The 23,036-nt window shown below is 41.6% G+C and overlaps 1 protein-coding gene across 2 annotated transcripts in view; it reads left to right on the top strand.

Moving 5' to 3' along the window:
- Window positions 1–23,036, top strand: part of ZFAT (zinc finger and AT-hook domain containing) — a 187,687-nt gene that overhangs the window by 151,619 nt on the left and 13,032 nt on the right. For both annotated transcript variants that reach the window (XM_077271269.1, XM_077271270.1), the window contains exon 14: window positions 19,523–19,641. In XM_077271269.1, the coding sequence (XP_077127384.1) occupies window positions 19,523–19,641 (119 nt within the window). The remainder of the gene's footprint in view (window positions 1–19,522; window positions 19,642–23,036) is intronic.

The raw sequence follows: 23,036 nt of genomic DNA, 5'->3' as shown, positions 1-23,036 counted from the left end.
CTGGTTCTTAGACAAGTCTCACCAGGGTGGATTGATTTAAATCACGCCGATTTAAATCATGATTTAAATCACGATTTAAATCAAAAGATTTTTTTCTATTTAAATCGGATCGATTTTAATCATGATTTAAATCACTGATTTAAATCAAAAGGTTTTTTTTAATATAAATCACGATTAAAATGAGAAGTGAGAGCAGTGCGCATGTGCGCCCATAGTTACACGGACGAAACTAGGGGCAACGATCTAACGCCAGGGTGAGGGGGGGACCCCAAAGTAAGTAAAAATCTTTTTTGTTTTACTATATGGCAATAGGTAGGTGTTTAAAAGCAGCATGTCTTAATTGTATAAACTATTAATAGCCTCCACATTTTGTTCATACTGCCCCTTTAATTCCACACTTCTAGCTTGGTTTCACTTTTGGTTTAGTTTCTTTTTCCATTCAGTTGACATGCCCAAACTTGTTGGATAGTCAGCATCCTACAGAAACCTCTGGAAGAGCATGGCATTGTGAATGTTACACATACAGCCTTTATTCTACTGAGTTAAACAACTCAGCTTTATCTCATGATGGAAGAACCTTTGGATGGTAAAATATTTTCCTCAAAAAGCAGTTTATTGAAACAAATCCGATTTAAATCAAAAAAATCCGATTTAAATCAAAAAATCCGATTTTTTTGATTTTTAAAAAAAAACATTGATTTTTATCCACCCTGAGTCTCACACATTCACTCTCCAGGACAAACGGACAGAACACCGATACAAAGCTTATTAAACTCACATGGAAATAGTTTTCACTGTTAAAACTTCGGTTGTGTTCAGATGGACAATATTTATCAAATCTAAGAAAATCCTTTTTTTAAATCTTGGGGAACTATTACTTGGTGCGGAAAAAAAAAACACTATGCCCTAAAAAAAATGACCATAGTTGTAACTACAAAGTTCAGGAGTAGGTTAAAGGGAATATTCATTTGTTGGGTCAGAAATGTGGAAGTGCCTACTGGTATTTTAAGACCCAAGCCTGATCGTGGGATGGGACGCGCCTCCTGTCCCGCCTTGGTTTTGGCACTGTTCTTGCCTCTTCGTTGGTTGGAATGTGCCTCCTGCCTCTTCATTGGGGCTTGTCATTCCACCTTCTCATTGGTTGGGGTGCACCACTCAGCCTTACCGTTGGTTAGGGTGCGCCACTCCACCTTCTCTTTGGTTGGGACAAGCCACTCCGCTTTCTCGTTGGTTGGGGCGTGCTACTCCGCCTTCTCGTTGGTTGGGACAAGCCACTCCGCATTCTCGTTGGTTGGAGCTCGCCACTCCACCTTCTCGTTGGTTGGGACAAGCCACTCCGCCTTCTCATTGGTTGGAGTGCACCACTCCACCTTCTCGTTGGTTAGGGTGCGCTTCCTGTCTCATTATTAGTTGAGGCGTGCCTCCTCATTGATTTTGGCGTGCACCACCTACCTCGTTGGTTGTGGCTTGTCTCATCGTTTGTTCAGGCGTTCCTCCCGCACATTACTGATGCCATTAATGAGAAATAGAAGATTACAAAATAAATGCCACACACCTACTAACCAAAAGAGTCTTAAGGAGCATTTACACAGATAAGGAAAATTTGCGGATATTCTATGCTGCTGATATCACATATCATTCTTTCTGTCTGGACTTGGATCTATTTGCAGTTTATCTTTATTCAGCCAACGCTTTTCGAAGTGCTGCAGACTTTTTGATCAAGACAAGAGAACCCAACTTTGTTTGATTTGGATCTGTTATATGGGATACCAGCAGTGCAGATTATCTGCAAATCCTCTTTATCTGTGTTTTCCCGGTCTGATGACCCGTTGGACCTGCAGCAGCTGGATTTATAAGTCATGGAAATGTTGTGTATACACAACTAAATCAGGTTAGCATCACCTTATTTAAACACCTTTTATCTCCCTTGGATAAAAACCCTATTGTGCTGACTTTTTCCTCCTAGTTTTATTATGTAGGGTAAGATAGTAGACAGAGATGAGGGAGGAGATGTAGGGCGGTGCAGAACTGTGGAGAGCTTTGTTGATGATAGTGATAAGTTTATATTGGACTCTGTAGCAGATGGGCAACCAGTGCAACGACTGGCACAGGGTGGAGGCATCATTGTAGCTGTTGGACCGAACAATAATGGACCTATAGCGCTTTTCCAGGCACAATGATGCTGCTGCATTCAGGATGGATTAGAGAGAGGACGATTAGTCCGAGGGAGAGTAAGAGGGAGACTGGTAAGTAGAGGGTTGCAATAGCCTCCCTCAGATAAAACCCTAAAACGGTGTCTTTTTTTTCCTCCTAGTTTTTTCCTGTTAAAGAGAACCTGTCACCCCCCCCCCCCCCCCCATCCCCAGGCGTTTTTAACTAAAAGAGCCACCTTGTGCAGCACTAATGCTGCATTCTGACAAGGTGGCTCTTTTAGTTCTGGGTGCTGTCACTGCCGAAATAATCAGTTTTATAATTTGTCCAAAATACCTTGTCTTCAGACAAGGAGGCAGGCCTTTCCCCCCTGCTTTAGACGCCACACAGCCATCACTCACATCTTCTTGGCGCCGGGCGCCGCCTCCTCACCGCTGTTTTGAAATGATGCGGCACCTGCACTCTTTTCTGCTGCCTTGGGCAGGCGCAGTGAGGGCTGGCCGTCTGTCCTCTGTGCGTACGTACGCCCTGCCTGTGAATCCCAGCCCCGCAGTGTCTTATGATTTATTCATACTACGGGGCTGGGATTCCTGGGCATGCGCATTGCGTGTCTAAGCCTCTCACCCTCTCCCACCGCCTGCTACACACACACACACCAGCTGTGAGGATTTGGCAAGCTTCCAGGCGATTGCACAGAGGAGGGATCACCTGAGGACGCACACGCTGTAGCAGGCGGTGGGAGAGGGTGAGAGGCTTAGACACGCAATGCGCATGCCCAGAAATCCCAGCCCCGTAGTATGAATAAATCATAAGACACTGCGGGGCTGGGATTCACAGGCAGGGCGTACGTACGCACAGAGGACAGACGGCCAGCGCTCACTGCGCCTGCCCAAGGCAGGAGAAAAGAGCGCAGGCGCCGCATCATTTCAAAACAGCGGCGAGGAGGCGGCGCCCGGCGCCAAGAAGACTTGAGCGACGGCTGTGTGGCGTCTAAAGCAGGGGGGAAAGGCCTGCCTCCTTGACTGAAGACAAGGTATTTTGGACAAATTATAAAACTGATTATTTCGGCAGTTACAGCACCCAGAACTAAAAGAGCCACCTTGTCAGAATGCAGCATTACTGCAGGTGGCTCTTTTAGTTAAAAACGCCTGGGGGGGGGGTGACAGGTTCCCTTTAAGGAGCATTTAGACTGAACAATTATTGTGGATGAGTGTTCCTAATAACCCTTATTTCCCGATAATTGTGCTGTCTAGACAGGTTGCTGATCACCCAAGCATGAGCAAAACGCTTGTTCGGCGGGCGAAATGATCATTCGGGTTGCACACAAAAAAACAAAAATCGCCATTCCCTGCAGCACATCATCCTATATAAACAGGGCCTGTGCTGCCGAGAACAATAGCAGCCGATGTGCTGTGAATTTACTATTACTTATCATTCAATGCGTATCTGAAAACCTGACACCAAAGGGCAGCACGGTGGCTCAGTGGTTAGCACTGTTGCTTTGCAGCGCTGTTGTTCTAGGTTGAAATCCCACCAAGGATGACATCTGCAAGGAATTTGTATGTTCTCCCTATGTTTATGTGGGTTACCTCTGGGTTCTCCATTTTCTTCCCACTCTCTAAAGACATCCTGATAGGGAATCTAGACTGTGAGCCCCAATGTGGGCACCGATGATGATGTCTGTAAAGCAGAATATGATAGCGCTATATATGTTTATGGAAAGACTGCATAGTAAGTGTTGATCCTTATTTCTCCAGACGTCTGCCCTTCTTTCGGGCAGCTGGATATCATCTTCGGGGACAAATTCTGACTGACCACCCGCTCTGGTCTCATCAGTGCTTGGGATTTATCGCAATTTCTAGGTTTTTCTTTGTCACTTTTTGAGGATTATACACAAATTCTACATGGGATTGATAACTAGGCAGTGTCTTGGCCATGGACCCACCGTTTCACCAAGTTCCTTAGTTATCACTTTTGCCATCTCACATGGTTTCCATCAGCTGGAAAAAACAAAGTTCATCCACAAATTGCTCCTGAATGGTGGCAGAAGTAGCTTTTGGAGGAGGTGTAGGTCCCATTCTTTATGGCCATGTTCTTAGGCAAAATTTTGCATGAGTTCCTCCATGGATGAAAAGTCCCCACACATGAGTGGTCTCAGGAGGCTTCACTGCTGGCAGAAGCAGGACTCATGATAGCGTCACCTTTTCTTCTCCGAACAATCAAGTTTGCAGATGTTCCAAACTGTCTGAAAGGGCTTCATCAGAGAATATGACTTTACCCCGTACACTGCACAATGTCAGTCTGTCATGTCTGATATTTTCTTGGCATTTTTGCTGCTCTTGTTGCTACCAGGCCATCTCCAAAAGTCTTTGCCTCAATGACACCTGCCTGCTGCCATCTCTGAGCAAGCTCTGCACTGATGTTGAACCGATCTTGTAGCCTATTCTTCTTCATGAGACTGTCCTGGAGCTTTCTGGACTTTTCTTGGTTGCTCTAAAGGCTCCTTCACAGCAATTGAACCTCGCTCTTTGAATGTGGTTTTTGTGATTACGTTAATTTTCATGACTTTCCGATTTTTTTTGGGGGGGGGCATTTCATCTGATCTCTTTTCATAACGACATAGTTAATGCAAATTTCCACTATTAAAACAGAAGCAGCAAACCTTCTGAAAGCCAAAATTTGTATCGGTCTTCAAATTTTGGGCCACGACTGTAGGCAACTTGAAAACTGTAGGACGCTCTAAATACAAGCCAAAAAATATTTGAGAGGCATTTACGTTGTTGCTTGGGGGGAATGGGGTTGACTGATTTCGGTAGGTCATGCCTACTAACTTATACGTATGGAGTCTCCGGACAGTTCGCCCAAGGAGATGAAAAGCATCAAGGATTTTGAACTTCTGATCCCAATCTTTTTGTTTTTTTCATGAAACCGAGATGTTAGCTAATGAAAACACAAGCGCACTCAGCCTCACGGACTGTGCATGTCTCTAAGGGGGTTGCAAAAACCAGCTGTTGACCCCATGATCATTCAGATGATGGCTATTGAAGGTGTGTGTCTCTTTATCCACGGTGTTTTGATCCAAGACTGGAGAAGCCGTCTGGAACGTTGCCCGAGAAAAAAAAAATAGTTTTAACTACTATTCTACCATATTTTTGCATTCTATAATATGAAAATAACGCAGCCTTCATTTCTGCTACACATTTTATAGTGTCTGGAGCTGAGGACCCGGCCTCTGCTCAATCTTTATGACTTCTGGGACTTTAAATGGCCTAAACCCTCACACAAATTAGATTTTCTCCTGCCCGTCGGCAGCTCATTTCAATGGCCTTTCTTCAATGAGCACATCTGAAAATTAGACTCGGAGGGAATACATTTATTAATAATGGCTGGAATTACAGATATTATCTACGGCTATTACCTATCCTCCATGCCAGCGTGGAAGCGCAAAATTACAGTATCGTTAGACTCACTGTGGAGGAGCCGTTCTCATTAACCCTAGAGGAAGGGATAAAACTACATTGAGATCTACACTTTTGTTTTTATTTTTGAATTCCGCCTGTCTTAAGAATTTTCATGGCGCCCTTGATAGTGATGAACTCTTACAAGACAAGTCAGATTAATGTATTTCTTAAAATCCCCCCCCCCCCCCTTAAAAAGGCTTCTTTAAGACTTCCTGATATTTCCGGTATTGGAAAAACCAGTACTGGAGATGTGTGTTTTAATACGTGTGGCATACTTGTGGCAACTGCATGCCACATCAATATCACATGTACAGGCGCGTGGGATTCAGTGGCACAGTTCGCGCTGGTGTCCGACACCGGGTGCTGAAGAAAACTCACATTGCTGAGAATGTTGAGTTGTATTCAACTGATAACGGTGAGGCAGGCAGTGCCTGATGGGAGTATTCATCAGCGTCGCCTGCATAATAAATACATTTTTTTAATAAAGTGACGTGGGGTTCCCCTGTACTTTGATAACCAGTTAGTCAAAACTGACAGCTGCGGGCTGCAACCCTCAGCTGTCAGCTTTAGCAAGGCTGGTTATCAAGAAAATAGGGGACCCATAAATCTCCACTGTTCTATTTTATAAAAAATTAAAAAGATTGAATACATATAGTATGTGTCCAGAGGGCGTTTCTCGTTGTGCTGTGCTGTTGACTGGTTTCTTCTTCTTCCTTTTTTTCTGGAAACCTTCCTGTTCTCTGCAGATTTTCCTGTTCTCTGGAGACCTTCCCTTTTCTCTGCAGGCCTTTCATTTTCTCTGCAGGCTTTCCTTTACTCTGCAGACTTACCTTTTACTCTGCAGACTTACCTTTTACTCTGCAGACTTTCCTTTTACTCTGCAGACTTTCCTTTTACTCTGCAGACTTTCCTTTTACTCTGTAGACTTTCTTTTTACTCTGCAGACCTTCCTTTTATTTTGCATGACCTGACCTTCCTTTTACTCTGCAGACCTTCCTTTTACGCTGCAGACCTTCCTTTTACGCTGCAGACCTTCCTTTTACTCTGCAGACTTTCCTTTTACTCTGCAGACTTTCCTTTTACTCTGCAGACCTTCCTTTTACTCTGTAGACTTTCCTTTTACTCTGCAGACTTTCCTTTTACTCTGCAGACCTTCCTTTTACTCTGCAGAACTTCCTTTTACTCTGCAGACCTTGCAGACCTTCCTTTTACTCTGGAGACCTTCATTATACTCTGCAGACTTTCCTTTTACTCTGTAGACTTTCCTTTTACTCTGCAGACTTACCTTTTACACTGCAAACCTTCCTTTTACTCTGCAGACCTTCCTTTTACTCTGCAGACCTTTATTTTGCTCTGCAGACCTTCCTTTTACTCTGCAGACCTTCCTTTTACTCTGCAGACCTTCCTTTTACTCTGCAGACCTTCCTTTTACTCTGGAGACCTTCCTTTTACTCTGGAGACCTTCCTTTTACTCTGGAGTCCTTCCTTTTGCTCTGCAGACCTTCCTTTTGCTCTGCAGACCTTCCTTTTACTCTGGAGACCTTCCTTTTACTCTGCAGACCTTCCTTTTACTCTGGAGACCTTCCTTTTACTCTGCAGACCTTCCTTTTGCTCTGCAGACCTTCCTTTTGCTCTGCAGACCTTCCTTTTACTCTGGAGTCCTTCCTTTTACTCTGCAGACCTTCCTTTTACTCTGCAGACCTTCCTTTTGCTCTGCAGACCTTCCTTTTGCTCTGCAGACCTTCCTTTTACTGTGGAGACCTGCTTTCTCAGACATCGCTGCTTGTGAACCTGAAAGTTCAGAGCTCAGTGGATCATCCGTGCTGCTCACTGGAGGAGATCTATGTTGTTGTCCACATTATACAAATCTTTGGGAAGTATGGAAACTGCCTGTAGATAGAAAGTCGAACCCCTGTGACCATATCAGTTTGCCTGCTTTACATGAGGCTGCCTCTACCTACTGCACAGACTTGTCTCTCTTAATGGAAAGGTTGAAAACTTCATTTTAAAATCTTTCTACTTTTGGGAAAGTTTATGAACAGTATCCTGTGTAACCTCACATATCATCTCAGTACTGAGGGAAGGTTTTTTTTATTTTTCGGGTGTGGGAGGTGGGATTGTAAAGCAAGTAGAGCCTGGCATGAACTTGTCCAATGTAACCTACGTTTTCTAGTTTTTAGCAGCATTGTATATTGCGTTATTTATAGTGAGATCGGCTGCCATCCACGAGATAGCCATAAAATTGTGCATTACTCTTGTGCTCCGCCGCGCTCCGAGAAGTCAATTCCGCCATACATTAAGGCAGCACAGCAGTAATGGCAGCCTTCCCATCACATCAGCACTACATTAAAAAACCCTTTTGACAGATCTGTCTATTTTGGTATGGAGAAAGTCATACCGTGTGTTATCTCCATCGCTTTTCTCGAAATGTCACTGAATCAATATGTATTATGGTTTTGTGACATTTTACTGCACTAAAGGTTATCTGTTCTGCAGCCTGTCTGCGGATCGTATCATTATGTATCTCCGTTCTATATTCTGTATATTAGATTCTCCCAGAACGAGAAGCTGTATATATCATATACGTACAAAATCTATCACTGATAACCAGCACGTATTCTGTATTAGTTATTTCCTGAGTCTCTGCGACAAATCACAACGTTTTCTACTGTTAATAACCAAGATATTGAGTATTGTCTGTTAATTACTAAATTAATATAATTTATACATAAATCATTCCCTTGTGTTACGTTTTACATGATACTATTCTGAACGCTCATCAGGCATTAGGGTAAAGCTTTCTCCTACTACTGCCCACTAATAAAACTCTGCTTCCTCTGGACAAGGGTGTATCCAATATAATATCCAAGAAGTATCGTTTCTCCTTGCGGAGATTGACATGCTAAGCATGCCGAGATGAGGAGACTTAAAGCCGCAATGCTCCTCTGGGAAATATACTGTGTCTGCAAATTGAGATTCTGGTTTGGCTATTATCCTAAGTCATGTGACAAGGCTCGTTAAAGGGTCAACATTGACTTGTAGGATTGCTACCTTACAGGAGGTGGCACTAAAGTTCTAGTTCTCTTCCTCTCTGAAGAGGCAATTTGCATGATTCCAATATAATACTGACCCTACGTATAATAATTTACTATAATACTGCTCATATGTAAAAATAATACATTACTATAGTACTGCCCCTATATACAAGAATATAACTACTATAATACTGCTCCTATGTACAAGAATATAACTACTATAATACTGCCCCTATGTACAAGAATATAACTACTATAATACTGCTCCTATGTACAGGAATATAACTACTATAATACTGCCCCTATGTACAAGAATATAACATCTATAATACTGCTCCTTTGTACAAGAATATAACTATTATAATACTGCCTCTATGTACAAGAATACAACTACTATAATACTGCCCCTATGTACAAGAATATAACATCTATAATACTGCTCCTATGTACAAGAATATAACTACTATAATACCGCCACTATGTACAATATAACTACTATAATACTGCTCCTATGTACAAGAATATAACTACTATAATACTGCTCCTATGTACAAGAATATAACTACTATAATACTGCCCCTATGTACAAGAATATAACTACTATAATACTGCTCCTATGTACAAGAATATAACTACTATAATACTGCTCCTATATACAAGAATATAACTACTATAATACTGCCCCTATGTACAAGAATATAACATCTATAATACTGCTCCTATGTACAGGAATATAACTACTATAATACTGCCCCTATGTACAAGAATATAACATCTATAATACTGCTCCTATGTACAAGAATATAACTACTATAATACTGCACCTATATACAAGAATATAACTACTATAATACAGCTCCTATGTACAAGAATATAACTACTATAATACTGCTCCCTATGTACAAGAATATAACTACTATAATACTGCCCCTATGTACAAGAATATAACTACTATAATACTGCCCCTATGTACAAGAATTTAACTACTATAATACAGCTCCCATGTACAAGAATATAACTACTATAATACTGCTCCTATGTACAAGAATATAACTACTATAATACTGCTCCTATGTACAAGACTATAACTACTATAATACCGCCACTATGTACAATATAACTACTATAATACTGCTCCTATGTACAAGACTATAACTACTATAATACCGCCACTATGTACAATATAACTACTATAATACTGCTCCTATGTACAAGAATATAACTACTATAATACTGCTCCTATGTACAAGAATATATCTACTATAATACTGCCCCTATGTACAAGAATATAACTACTATAATACTGCTCCTATGTACAAGAATATAACTACTATAATACTGCCCCCTATGTACAAGAATATAACTACTATAATACTGCTCCTATATACAAGAATATAACTACTATAATACTGCCCCTATGTACAAGAATATAACTACTATAATACTGCCTCCTATGTACAAGAATATAACTAATATAATACTGCTCGTATGTAAAATAATGTAATTACTATAGTACTGCCCCTATATGCAAGAATATAACTACTACTAGATGGTAGCCCTCTTCTAACGCATCGGGTATTCTCGAATATGTATGTAGTTTATTTATGAAGAATTCAGAATAATGCAATGAATACACAGGATTCGGCCGGCCGGGCGCGACCAAGTAGCAAAGCATGCTTCAAATCCCGCGCCAATTCGCGGCCGGACTGCTTCTGTCGCTGATTGTTAGCGGCCCGGCGCAACCAATCAGTGAAGCCAGGGCCAGCTGCAGGTTTTTGAGGGCCCCGGGTGAAAGTCTTACAGCCCACGTAACATATAACACAGCCCACGTAGTATATAACACAGCCCGCGCAGTATATAACACAGCCACACAGTATATAGCACAGTCACGTAGTATATAGCACAGCCACGTAGTATATAGCACAGCCACGTAGTATATAGCACAGCCCACGTAGTATATTGCACAGCCACGTAGTATATTGCACAGCCACGTAGTATATTGCACAGCCACGTAGTATATAACACAGCCACGTAGTATATAGCACAGCCCACGTAGTATGTTGCACTGCCACGTAGTACATTGCACAGCCACGTAGTATACATCACAGCCCACGCAGTATATAGCACGGCCCACGTAGTATATAGCACAGCGACGCAGTATATAACACAGCCCACGCAGTATATAACACAGCCCACGTAGTATATAGCAATGTCGGCACCAAATCCCTGTTAAAAAAAAAAAAAAAAGAATTAAAATAAAAAATAGTTATATACTCACCTTCCGGTGGCCCCCGGATCCAGCCCAGGCCTTTACCAATGCTCCTCGATATGCTCCGTTCCCAGTAATGCTTTGCGGCAATAACACGTGATGATGTAGCGGTCTCGCGAGACCGCTACATCATCTGGGATCAATGCCGCAAAGTATTCTTGGGACCGGAGCGTCGCGGGGAGCGGAAAAGGCTGCCTCGGACGCCGGAAGGTGAGAATATAATGTTTTTTTTTTATCATTATTATTTTTAACATTATATGTTTTTACTATTCATGCTGCATAGGCAGCATCAATAGTAAAAAGTTGGTCACACTTACAGGGGTAATGGCAGCGTTAACGGACTGCGTTACACCGCATTATGCCCGGGTGTAACGCAGTCCGTTTAACGGACTGCTAAAACGCTATGTGGGCGCTTACTGGAGGGGAGTATGGAGGGGGCACTGACTGGAGGGGAGTAGGGAGGGGCCATTTGGCGGCCGAACTATGCCGGTCACTGATTGGTCGTGCCCAGCCGGCCGCGACCAATCAGCGACGCGCGATTTCCGTGACAGAAACAGACAAACGGACGGAAGTGGACCTTAGACAATTATATATATAGATAATACTGCTCCTATGTACTAGAATTTAACTACTATAATACTGTTCCTATGTACAAGAATATAACTACAATAATACTGACCTCTATGTACAAGAATATAACTACTATAATTATGCCCCTATGTACAAGAATATACCGTAACTACTATAATTATGCCCCTATGTACAAGAATATAACTACTATAATACTGCCCCTATGTACAAGAATATAACATCTATAATACTGCTCCTATGTACAAGAATATAACTACTATAATACTGCACCTATATACAAGAATATAACTACTATAATACAGCTCCTATGTACAAGAATATAACTACTATAATACTGCTCCCTATGTACAAGAATATAACTACTATAATACTGCCCCTATGTACAAGAATATAACTACTATAATACTGCACCTATATACAAGAATATAACTACTATAATACAGCTCCTATGTACAAGAATATAACTGCTATAATACTGCTCCCTATGTACAAGAATATAACTACTATAATACTGCCCCTATGTACAAGAATATAACTACTATAATACTGCTCCCTATGTACAAGAATATAACTACTATAATACTGCCCCTATGTACAAGAATATAATTACTATAATACTGCTCCCTATGTACAAGAATATAACTACTATAATACTGCCCCTATATACAAGAATATAACTACTATAATACTGCCCCATGTACAAGAATATAACTACTATAATACTGCTCCTATGTACAAGAATATAACTACTATAATACTGCCCCTATGTACAAGAATATAACTACTATAATACTGCTCCTATGTACAAGAATATAACTACTATAATACTGCTCCCTATGTACAAGAATATAACTACTATAATACTGCTCCTATGTACAAGAATATAACTACTATAATACTGCCTCCTATTTACTAGAATGTACAGTTGTGCTCAAAAGTTTACATACCACAGCAGAATTTTTGCTTTCTTGGCCTTTGAATATGAATGATAACACCAAAACTTTTTCTCCACTCATGGTTAGTGGTTGGATGAAGCCTTTTATTGTCAGACTACTGTGTTTTCTCTTTTTAAATCATAATGACAAAACAAAACATCCAAATGGCCCTGATAAAAAGTTCACATGCCCCATTTCTTAATACCATGTATTTCCCCCTCTAACATCAATGACAGCTTGAAGTCTTTTGTGGTAGTTGTGGATGAGGTTCTTTATTTTCTCAGATGGTAAAGCTGTCCACTCTTATTGGAAAAAAGCCTCCAGTTCCTGTAAATTCCTGGGCTGTCTAGCATGAACTGCGCACTTCAGATCTCCCCAGAGTGGCTCGATGATATTGAGGTCAGGAGACTGAGATGGCCACTCCAGAACCTTCACTTCTGCTGTAGCCAATGACAGGTCGACTTGGCTTTGTGTCTAGTATCTTTTGTCATGTTGGAACATCCAATACATCCCATGCCTCAGCTTCCGGACTGATGAGTGCAAATTTGCCTCCAGTATTTGCTGATAATGTGCTGCATTCATCTTTCCTTTTACTTTGACCAAGTTTCCTGTGAGTTTGTAGCTCACACATCCCCAAAACATCAGCGAGCCACCTCCGTGCTTTACAGTAGGAATGGTGTTCCTTTCATCATAGGCCTTGTTGACCTCTCTCCAAATGTAATGTTTATGGTTGTGGCCAAAAAGTTCAATTTTGGTCTCATCATTCCAAATTATCTTGTTCCAGAAGTTTTGAGGCTTGTCTCTGTGCTGTTTTGCGTATTGTAGGTGAGATACTTTGTGGCATTTGTGCAGTAATGGCTTTCTTCTGGCGACTCGACCATGCAGCCCATTTTTCTTCAAGTGCCTCCTTATTGTGCATCTTGAAACAGCCACACCGCTAGTTTTCAGAGTCCAGTATTTCAGCTGATGCTATTTGTGGGTTTTTCTTTGCATCCTGAACAATTTTCCTGGCAGTTGTGGACGACATTTTTGTTGGTCTACCTGACCGTGGTTTTGTTTCTACAGAGCCCCTGATTTTCCATTTGTTAATCACAGTTTGAACGCTGCTGACTGGCATTATCAATTCCTTGGATATCTTTTTGCATCCCTTTCCTGGTTTATACAGTTCAACTACTTTTTCCCGTAGATCCGTTTACATCCTATTCAAAATACTTTTACTTTCCACCCAAAATAATGTTCCTCTTTGAGTCTCAGTGTAGATACCACATTGCGATTCACTTTTTCTAATGTCTGATCATTTGCATTCCCTGGCGATTAGATTTTCGGTTTTGACCATTTGATGGTGGATGATCCCATGTTTGGACGTCCTCAGTCGGGCTGCTATAAGGTCCTGCGTATAGAACATTTCTGTAATTAATTCTGCTCCAGTCTCCCCTGATTCCTCACACATAATGGCAGCTCGCTCCGCCATATGGAACTTATTTCTGTCACTTGCACTTTAGTGAGAACTTTTACAATCAAAACTGATCACGAAAAGAATCGTCTCGTTAATAAGTCTGTAATTAATCAAGGCAGAGCATTTTCCTTGGGATTTTAGTGAACAGTGCTGCCATTATTATCTGGCAGTTCAAGTGCTTGAAATCAGTTTGAATGTTCTTTGTCTGATTAAAGTAATCACTTGAGGCCGCTGAGGAGCGAGTCTTTGCTTTGCCATTAAAACCTGTTTATTATCAGTGGATGTAACTTTCGGAGGCGACTGCGCTCACATACAGCAGGATTCCCTCTCCAGGAGTGAAAAGGTTAACGCGCTACGCATGCAGTCAATAATAGAGATAGAATATTATAATTGTCGTTAATTTGGTGCACTCTTAGATCTACCCAGCATGCTCCCTGCTTGAGTCCCTAGATCAGTACCCACAAAGGAATAAGAGCTAAACAATGTTAAAGTGTAATACCACCTTTACCAACTATTCACAGTTTGACTCCAAACAGTTGAGTAAGTTTGTTTGAAAATTTTATAGTGTTTCTGTACAGGTTTCCAGTTACTTTGTCTTTTTTTTTTTCCTATTTTTTACCATAGTTTTCCTATCTCCATTTGGAAGAGCGCCAGTTTAGCTCATTCCCACTGTCGGTCATGTTATCTATGTCAGCCCGGTAGCTAATATGCTACCTGCTATACAAGAATATAACTATGGTAATACTGCCCCTATGTACAAGAATATAACTACTATAATACTGCTCCTATGTACAAGAATATAACTACTATAATACTGCCACTATGTACACGAATATAACTACTATAATACTACTCCTATGTACAAGAATATAACTACTATAATACTGCTCCTATGTACAAGAATATAACTACTATAATACTGCCACTATGTACACGAATATAACTACTATAATACTACTCCTATGTACAAGAATATAACCACTATAATACTGCTCCTATGTACAAGAATATAACTACTATAATACTGCTCCTATGTACAAGAATATAACTACTATAATACTGCTCCTATGTACAAGAATATAACTACTATAATACTGCCCCTATGTACAAGAATATAAATACTATAATACTGCCCCTATGTACAAGAATATAACTACTATAATACTGCCCCCTATGTACAAGAATATAACTACTATAATACTGCCCCCTATGTACAAGAATATAACTACTATAATACTGCTCCCTATGTACAAGAATATAACTACTATAATACTGCCCCTATATACAAGAATATAACTACTATAATATTGCCCCTATGTACAAGAATATAACTACTATAATACTGCCCCTATGTAAAAGAATATAACTACTATAATATTGCCCCTATGTACACGAATATAACTACTATAATATTGCCCCTATGTACAAGAATATAACTACTATAATACTGCCCCTATGTACAGGAACATAACTACTATAATACTGCTCCTATGTACAGGAATATAACTACAATAATACTGCTCCTATGTACAAGAATATAACTACTATAATATTGTCCCTATGTACAAGAATATAACTACTATAATACTGCCACTTATGTACAAGAATAAAACTACTATAATACTACCCCTATGTACAAGAATATAACTACAATAATACTGCTCCTACGTACAAGAATATAACTACTATAATACTGCCACTATGTACAAGAATACAACTACTATAATACTGTCCCTATGTACAAGAATATAGCTACTATAATACTGCCCTATGTACAAGAATATAACTACTATAATACTGTCCCTATGTACAAGAATATAACTACTATAATACTGCCCTATGTACAAGAATATAACTACTATAATACTGCTCCCTATGTGCAAGTATATAACTACTATAATACTGCACCCTATGTACAAGAATATAACTACTATAATACTGCACCCTATGTACAAGAATATAACTACTATAATACTGCCCCTATGTACAAGATTATAATTACTATAATACTGCCACCTATGTGCAAGAATATAACTACTATAATACTGCTCCTATGTACAAGAATATAACTACTATAATACTGCCCCTATGTACAAGAATATAACTACTATAATACTGCCCCTATGTACAAGAATATAACTACTATAATACTGCTCCTATGTACAAGAATATAACTACTATAATACTGCCCCCTATGTGCAAGAATATAACTACTATAATACTGCCACCTATGTGCAAGAATATAACTACTATAATACTGCCCCTATGTACAAGAATATAACTACTATAATACTGCCCCTATATACAAGAATATAACTACTATAATACTGCCCCTATGTACAAGAATATAACTACTATAATACTGTCCCCTATGTACAAGAATATAACTACTATAATACTGCTCCTATGTACAAGAATATAACTACTATAATACTGCTCCTATGTACAAGAATATAACTACTATAATACTGCTCCTATGTACAAGAATATAACTACTATAATACTGCCCCTATATACAAGAATATAACTACTATAATACTGCCCCTATGTACAAGAATATAACTACTATAATACTGCCCCTATGTACAAGAATATAACTACTATAAGGCTATGTGCACACGTAGGAAATGTGGTGCAGAATTTTCTGCACTAAATCTGCATCTGCAGATTTGATGCAGTTTCTGTGCAGTTTCTATGCAGTTTCTGCGCAGATTCTATGCAGTTTCTGTGCAGTTTCTATGCAGATTCTATGCAGATTCTATGCAGTTTCTGTGCAGATTCTATGCAGATTCTATGCAGTTTCTGTGCAGTTTCTGTGCAGTACAATGTAAATCAATGGGAAAAAAAAAAGCTGTGCACATGGTGCAGAAAAATCTGCAGCAGAAACGCTGCAGAACTGCACAAAAGAAGCGACGTGCACTTCTTTGAAATCTGCAGCGTTTCTGCGCAGATTTTTCTGCACCATGTGCACAGCTTTTTTTTTTTCCCATTGATTTACATTGTACTGTAAATCACAGTGCAGTTCTGCAGCGTTTCTGCAGCAGAAAAATCTGCTGCAGTTCTGCACCAATTCTGCACTAAATCTGCATCGTGTGCACATACCCTTTAATACTGCTCTAATGTACAAGAATATAACTACTATAATACTGCCCCCTATGTGCAAGAATATAACTACTATATTACTGCCCCTATATACAAGAATATAACTACTATAATACTGCTCCTATGTACAAGAATATAACTACTATAATACTGCCCCTATGTACAAGAATATAACTACTATAATACTGCTCCTATGTACAAGAATATAACTACTATAATACTGCCCCTATGTACAAGAATATAACTACTATAATACTGCCTCCTATGTACAAGAATATAACTACTATAATACTGCTCCTATGTACAAGAATATAACTACTATAATACTGCTCCTATGTACAAGAATATAACTACTATAATACTGCTCTAATGTACAAGAATATAACTACTATAATACTGCCCCCTATGTACAAGAATATAACTACTATAATACTGCCCCTATGTACAAGAATATAACTGCTATAATACTGCCCCCTATGTACAAGAATATAACTACTATAATACTGCTCCCTATGTACAAGAATATAACTACTATAATACTGCCCCTATATACAAGAATATAACTACTATAATACTGCCCCCTATGTACCAGAATATAACTACTATAATACTGCTCATATGTACAAGAATATAACTACTATAATACAGCCCCTATGTACAAGAATATAATTACTGTAATCCTGCCCCTATGTACAAGAATATAACTACTACTAGATGGTAGCCCGATTCTAACGCATCGGGTATTCTAGAATATGTATGTAGTTTATTTATGAAGATTTTAGAATAATACATTGAATACACAGGATTCGGCCGGCTGCGTCCAATTAGCGAAGCGTGGTTCAAATCCTACACCAATTCGCAGCCGGACTGCGCCTGTCGCTGATTGTTCGCGGCCAGCCATGTAGTATATAACAGCCCACGTAGTATATAGCACAGCCACGTAGTATATAGCACAGCCACGTAGTATATAGCACAGCCAAGTAGTATATAGCACAGCCCACGTAGTATATAGCACAGCCACGTAGTATATAGCACAGCCCACGGAGTGTATAACAGCCCACATAGCATATAACACAGCCACGTAGTTTATAACAGCCCACGCACGCAGTATATAACACAGCCCACGTAGTGTATAACACAGGCCATGTAGTGTATAACACAGCCCACTATAATACTGCCCCTATGTACAAGAATATAAATTCTATAATACTGCCCCTATGTACAAGAATATAACTACTACAATACTGCTCGTTGCTCATATGTACAAGAATATAACTGCTATAATAATACTGCCCTATGTACAAGAATACAACTACTATAATACTGCTCCCTATGTACAGGAATATAACTACTATAATACTGCTCCTATGTACAAGAATATAACTACAATAATACTGCTCCTATGTACAAGAATATAACTACTATAATACTGCTCCTATGTACAAGAATATAACTACTATAATACTGCTCCTATGTACAAGAATATAACTACTATAATACTGCTCCTATGTACAAGAATATAACTACTATAATACTGCCCCCTATGTACAAGAATATAACTACTATAATACTGTCTCCTATGTACAAGAATATAACTACTATAATACTGCCCCTATGTACAAGAATATAACTGCTATAATACTGCTCATATGTACAAGAATATAACTGCTATAATACTGCCCCATATGTACAAGAATATAACTACTATAATACTGCTCCCTATGTACAGGAATATAACTACTATAATACTGCTCCTATGTACAAGAATATAACTACAATAATACTGCTCCTATGTACAAGAATATAACTACTATAATACTGCCCCTATGTACAAGAATATAACTACTATAATACTGCTCCTATGTACAAGAATATAACTACTATAATACTGCCCCTATGTACAAGAATATAACTACTATAATACTGCTCCTATGTACAAGAATATAACTACTATAATACTATATATGTTGAGTAATGAATATTGTCACTGGCATCTATTACGATTAAATCTCGCTTCCAGTATTTTCAGTTGATTTTTTTACTACAATTTTGTACAGTTGTTTCCCTTATATTTTCCCTTCCACAAATTGCCTAAAATTCCAGTAAGGGGTAAAATAAACTAATACGTTTCATCTGATTCATCAAGTATTGTCTGTGATTCTCGTTTTTCCAGCCTCACCATTCCACCTTCAGCTTTTGTTTTTGGTCAGTGGGTAGCTCCCAGGCGGCTGCTGATCTCCTCTTTGTTTAGATATAACTCGAGGACTTGGAGATGTAATTAATATTTGCGGCTGCAGATGCTAATTAGCCCATGTCTTTTGTTTGGTTCTCTCGTATATTGGAGGCCACATGTCGTGCGGTGACATTACGTAGGTGTAGTTGGTCATATGGTCTCTGACATTTGTTGTCTTTTTTTGTTTTATTTTCCTTTGAATCTTTTTATACTGTATAATTCCTTCCAGAGATGGCTTTTATTTGGTTCTTTCATTCCTGCTTCTTTATATTCTGTTGTTTTGGTTTAGGCGGCATAAAGTGCCCCGTGTGCAGCTTTGTCTACGGCACCAAGTGGGAATTCAACAGACATCTGAAGAACAAGCACGGCCTGAAACTGCTGGAGAGCGACAAAGACACAGGGTGGGAGGTAAGAGCTGGACGGGTATTCATCGGGACACGAGCCAATAAATGTGCACAGAAAATGTGATGTTTTGGGAAACAAACTGTATTTTGTTCCTCTTTCAAATAGGATGTTATAACCCCATTACTTGAAAAACCATCTCTTGACGCCTCCTTCTAATTGCAGACCTGTCTGTAATCTCGAGCCCTTGGCCTACTCTAGTCTAATCCTTGATAATCGGGTTTTCCCTCTTACATTCTTCAGAGACTTCTTTTAGTAAAGATCTATTGAAGTTACATCTAATGTTCTTTTTGATCTCTCTGAAGCGTGTGACACTGTATATCAACCATCTTCATCCATAGTCCCCATCTGTCTACCATTCTACTTTCGCTCTCCACAGTGCTGAACCACCCTACATGTCTTCCCTTATCTCTGTCTACCACACTCCCTGTGCTTTCCACAGTGCTGCCCCGCCCTACATCTCCTCCCTTATCTCTGTCTACCACACTCCCTGTGCTCTCCACAGTGCTGCACCCTCCTACATTTCCTCCCTTATCTCTGTCTACCACACTCCCTGTGCTTTCCACAGTGCTGCACCGACCTACATCTCCTCCCTTATCTCTGTCTACCACCCTACCAGTTCTCTCCACAATGCTGCACCGCCCTACATCTCCTCCCTTATCTCTGTGTACCACACTCCCAGTGCTCTCCACAGTGCTGCACCGCCTACATTTCCTCCCTTATCTCTGTCTACCACACTCCCAGTGCTCTCCACAGTGCTGCACCCTCCTACATTTCCTCCCTTATCTCTGTCTACCACACTCCCTGTGCTCTCCACAGTGCTGCACCCTCCTACATTTCCTCCCTTATCTCTGTCCACCACATTCCCTGTGCTTTCCACAGTGCTGCACCACCCTACATCTCCTCCCTTATCTCTGTCTACCACCCTACCAGTTCTCTCCACAGTGCTGCACCGCCTACATCTCCTCATCTGTCTACCACCCTAACTGTGCTCTCCACAGTGCTTCACCGCCCTACATCTCCTCCCACATCTCTGTCTACCACACTCCCAGTGCTCTCCACAGTGCTGCACCACCCTACATCTCCTCCCTTATCTCTGTCTACCACACTCCCAGTGCTCTCCCAGTGCTGCACTGCCCTACATCTCCCTTGTCTGTCTACCACACTCCCTGTGCTTTCCACAGTGCTGCACCACGCTACATCTCCTCCCTTATCTCTGTCTACCACCCTACCAGTGCTCTCCACAGTGCTGCACCCTCCTACATCTCCTCCCTTATCTCTGTCTACCACCCTACCAGTGCTCTCCACAGTGCTGCACCCTCCTACATTTCCTCCCTTATCTCTGTCTACCACACTCCCTGTGCTTTCCACAGTGCTGCACCCTCCTACATTTCCTCCCTTATCTCTGTCTACCACACTCCCTGTGCTTTCCACAGTGCTGCACCGCCCTATATCTCCTCCCTTATCTCTGTCTACCACCCTACCAGTTCTCTCCACAGTGCTGCACCGCCTACATCTCCTCATCTGTCTACCACCCTAACTGTGCTCTCCACAGTGCTGCACCCTCCTACATCTCCTCCCACATCTCTGTCTACCACACTCCCAGTGCTCTCCACAGTGCTGCACCACCCTACATCTCCTCCCTTATCTCTGTCTACCACACTCCCTGTGCTCTCCACAGTGCTGCACCCTCCGTCTCCTCCCTTATCTCTGTCTACCACACTCCCTGTGCTTTCCACAGTGCTGCACCGCCCTACATCTCCTCCCTTATCTCTGTCTACCACCCTACCAGTTCTCTCCACAGTGCTGCACCGCCTACATCTCCTCATCTGTCTACCACCCTAACTGTGCTCTCCACAGTGCTTCACCGCCCTACATCTCCTCCCACATCTCTGTCTACCACACTCCCTGTGCTCTCCACAGTGCTGCACCCTCCTACATTTCCTCCCTTATCTCTGTCTACCACACTCCCTGTGCTCTCCACAGTGCTGCACCCTCCTACGTCTCCTCCCTTATCTCTGTCTACCACACTCCCTGTGCTCTCCACAGTGCTGCACCCTCCTACATTTCCTCCCTTATCTCTGTCTACCACCCTACCAGTTCTCTCCACAGTGCTGCACCGCCTACATCTCCTCATCTCTGTCTACCACCCTAACTGTGCTCTCCACAGTGCTTCACCGCCCTACATCTCCTCCCACATCTCTGTCTACCACACTCCCAGTGCTCTCCACAGTGCTGCACCACCCTACATCTCCTCCCTTATCTCTGTCTACCACACTCCCTGTGCTCTCCACAGTGCTGCACTGCCCTACATCTCCTCCTCATCTGTCTACCACACTCCCTGTGCTCTCTACAGTGCTGCACCGCCCTACATCTCCTCCCTTATCTCTGTCTACCACACTCCCTGTGCTCTCCACAGTGCTGCACCCTCCTACGTCTCCTCCCTTATCTCTGTCTACCACACTCCCTGTGCTCTCCACAGTGCTGCACCGCCCTACATCTCCTCCCTTATCTCTGTCTACCACACTCCCTGTGCTCTCTACAGTGCTGCCCCGCCCTACATCTCCTCCCTTATCTCTGTCTACCACACTCCCTGTGCTCTCTACAGTGCTGCACCGCCTACATCTCCTGCTCATCTCTGTCTACCACACTCCCTGTGCTCTCTACAGTGCTGCCCCGCCCTACATCTCCTCCCTTATCTCTGTCTACCACACTCCCTGTGCTTTCCACAGTGCTGCACCGCCCTACATCTTCTCCCTTATCTCTGTCTACCACACTCTCTGTGCTTTCCACAGTGCTGCACCGCCCTACATCTCCTCCTCATCTGTCTACCACACTCCCTGTGCTCTCCATAGTGCTGCCCCGCCCTACATCTCCTCCCTTATCTCTGTCTACCACACTCCCAGTGCTCTCCACAGTGCTGCACCGCCCTACATCTCATCCCTTATCTCTGTCTACCACACTCCCTGTGCTCTCCACAGTGCTGCACCCTCCTACATCTCCCTTATCTCTGTCTACCACACTCCCCGTGCTTTCCACAGTGCTGCACCGCCCTACATCTCCTCCCTTATCTCTGTCTACCACACACTCCGTGCTTTCCACAGTGCTGCACCGCCCTACATCTCCTCCCTTACCTCTGTCTACCACACTCCCTGTGCTTTCCACAGTGCTGCACCGCCCTACATCTCCTCCCTTATCTCTGTCTACCACACTCCCTGTGCTCTCCACAGTGCTGCACCGCCTACATCTCCTCCCTTATCTGTCTACCACCGCCCTACATCTCCTCCCTTATCTCTGTCTACCATACTCCCTGTGCTCTCCACAGTGCTGCACCCTCCTACATCTCCTCCCTTATCTCTGTCTACCACACTCCCAGTGCTCTCCACAGTGCTGCACCGCCC

This window comes from Ranitomeya variabilis, chromosome 6, assembly GCF_051348905.1.
Source record: "Ranitomeya variabilis isolate aRanVar5 chromosome 6, aRanVar5.hap1, whole genome shotgun sequence".
NCBI lineage: Eukaryota > Metazoa > Chordata > Amphibia > Anura > Dendrobatidae > Ranitomeya > Ranitomeya variabilis.
This window is presented reverse-complemented; position numbering and strand designations above follow the sequence as displayed.